Source organism: Gossypium arboreum, chromosome 12 (assembly GCF_025698485.1).
Source record: "Gossypium arboreum isolate Shixiya-1 chromosome 12, ASM2569848v2, whole genome shotgun sequence".
Taxonomy (NCBI): Eukaryota; Viridiplantae; Streptophyta; class Magnoliopsida; order Malvales; family Malvaceae; genus Gossypium; species Gossypium arboreum.
Window position 1 is genome coordinate 100,020,940 of NC_069081.1, and position 1,983 is coordinate 100,022,922.

At 34.4% G+C, this 1,983-nt stretch overlaps 1 protein-coding gene across 1 annotated transcript; it reads left to right on the forward strand.

The window, feature by feature from the left end:
• The first annotated feature begins 919 nt into the window (after positions 1-919).
• On the forward strand, positions 920-1,586 carry LOC108478638 (cyclin-dependent protein kinase inhibitor SMR6-like). Its single transcript, XM_017781108.2, has one exon. It carries the CDS (start codon positions 1,057-1,059, stop codon positions 1,390-1,392), a length of 336 nt encoding a protein of 111 aa, XP_017636597.1. The 5' UTR covers positions 920-1,056; the 3' UTR covers positions 1,393-1,586.
• The last annotated feature ends 397 nt before the right edge of the window (positions 1,587-1,983 follow it).

Here is a 1,983-nt window from a genome sequence, read left to right on the forward strand (position 1 = left end):
TCTCAATTTGGACAATAGCTCAAGTGCTTGAGTTTATCTGAAAAGATGGTGAGTCAACAAAATAGAAATGTCTCATCGGATCAGGCTATGTATGGTATACGATCACCTATTAAAAAAATGTGAGTATTTGTATTTGGTAGGGTTTGAGCACGTGCCCTAAAACATATATGACACTTGTGGACTGCTATATTACCACTTGAAATAGACACTTTCAAACTCTCAATAGAGTCAAAAAATAAAACTCCTACCGAAAGCAATATCAATCCATTGAAGAGTGTATCAACTTTCGATGAATAATAAGTTGAAAGTTTTAAAAAATCGACTTCCTTAATGATTATATAAAATAATAATTAAAATGTGTCATAATATATATAAGATTTTAAATATAATTTAATTTATTAATTAAGGGTGTTTACTATATTTTCGAGATCGTGAGATCAGATTACAGGTAGGATCTATAATTGTTTAAATGGATGTATGAGTTTAAAATTGTATTGTAGAAAAAAAATTAAATATATATAATTTAAAAAATAACATAATTAAATACAATGAAAATGCGAAATCAGATGTCATGTCTGTCGCACACAATTTGGCGCCAAAATCCAAGTAGTTGTTTTCGGCCTTTTGGGCTTTTGTTTGTTTGTTTTTTTTTTTTAATTATATAAATTTCAATGCTTATGTCACGAGTTTCCTCGGGTTCTCTTTTTGAAGTTTTGATTGGTATAAACACAACATTCATGGCTACGTCTTTCTTTGAATTTATTATAATGATGATATTGATTTGTTTATTTAAAGCCCTTTGCAGTTGACTGCAAACATTTTTTCTCTTCTCTCATCGCCCTTCACCTTCTTTCTTCCTTTCTTGCTAACCAAAACCTCTCTATTCCCTTTCCATTCCCACCACTTTCCTTCTGCTTTCCTTTTGATTCTCTCCACAAAAGGAAAAGAAAAGAATTACATCTTTCCTTTTTTTCTCCTTCTTTATTCCCTTATTCTTTCCTGGCTAGCTATAATTGTAGTTGGAAGCTGTGGGTAAATTCAGTTCGATCCAAGGAAATGGGGGTTTCAGGGAAGCCAAAAGTGGATGAGGGTCTAGATTCACAAGGCCAAAAATGGGTTTTAGCTGTGATTTCTATACGAGCTCCATTGAAGCCTATATACACGAGTGGTCCATTGAAGACAAATAATGATGAACAAGGTGACGACTCATGTTCCACCACTCCAACGGGTGAAGGTGCCAAAATTCAAACCTCTTTGACGTGTCCGCCTGCTCCTAGGAAGCCAAAGCCTTCTTTGAAGTGTAGCTATGGAAGAAGTGTTAGAGAGTTCTTCACTCCTCCCGATTTGGAGAATGCCTTTATATGCCATGTCGAAAGGGAAAGCTCTAGTTAACGACTAATTCATCAACCCCAAGTTTGTAGGAGCTTTAATTGCCTCCCCACCTCTTGTCATCTGCTTATCAACTTTTCTTACTCTTTTAGTTTTCCTTTTTCTCTTTAATTCCATCTGTTTTAGGGTGTTTTATAGTGATGATCGTCAGAAGTTTATGTACATGGGACTTTATAAATTAATAACATTGATGGAAATCTTTAGCTTCTTTACTTTACTTTTTAGGTTTCTATATAGAGTAGTATTCTTTCTGGCTTCTGTATTGAATCTAAATACCACTAGAACTGGAAATTTAATCGAGAAATTCTAAAGCATCCAAATTTCAGACAAGTAATGTGGGCTTTTGTATTTTTGAAACAACAGTAGGTAAAACTATTCATGTTCATGCGTGGAAGTGATACATTCAAGTCAACATCTAACTAAGGTTACTTTATATCTTACACGAAAAGTTGTTAAACCCAAAGTAAAGGTAAGTAATCCTTTTCTAAGGGTAAGGAAGATGCTGCATGGATGCTTCACATTTCACACCAGCCACATCCATTTTCCTACTTTGCCCAATCACCCACTTCCTTTTTCCCTTGCTCTTTCCACTTC

Excerpts from the sequence above, each read along its gene's own strand:
- LOC108478638 (XM_017781108.2), top strand. The coding sequence starts at position 1,057 with ATGGGGGTTTCAGGGAAGCCAAAAGTGGATGAGGGTCTAGATTCACAA.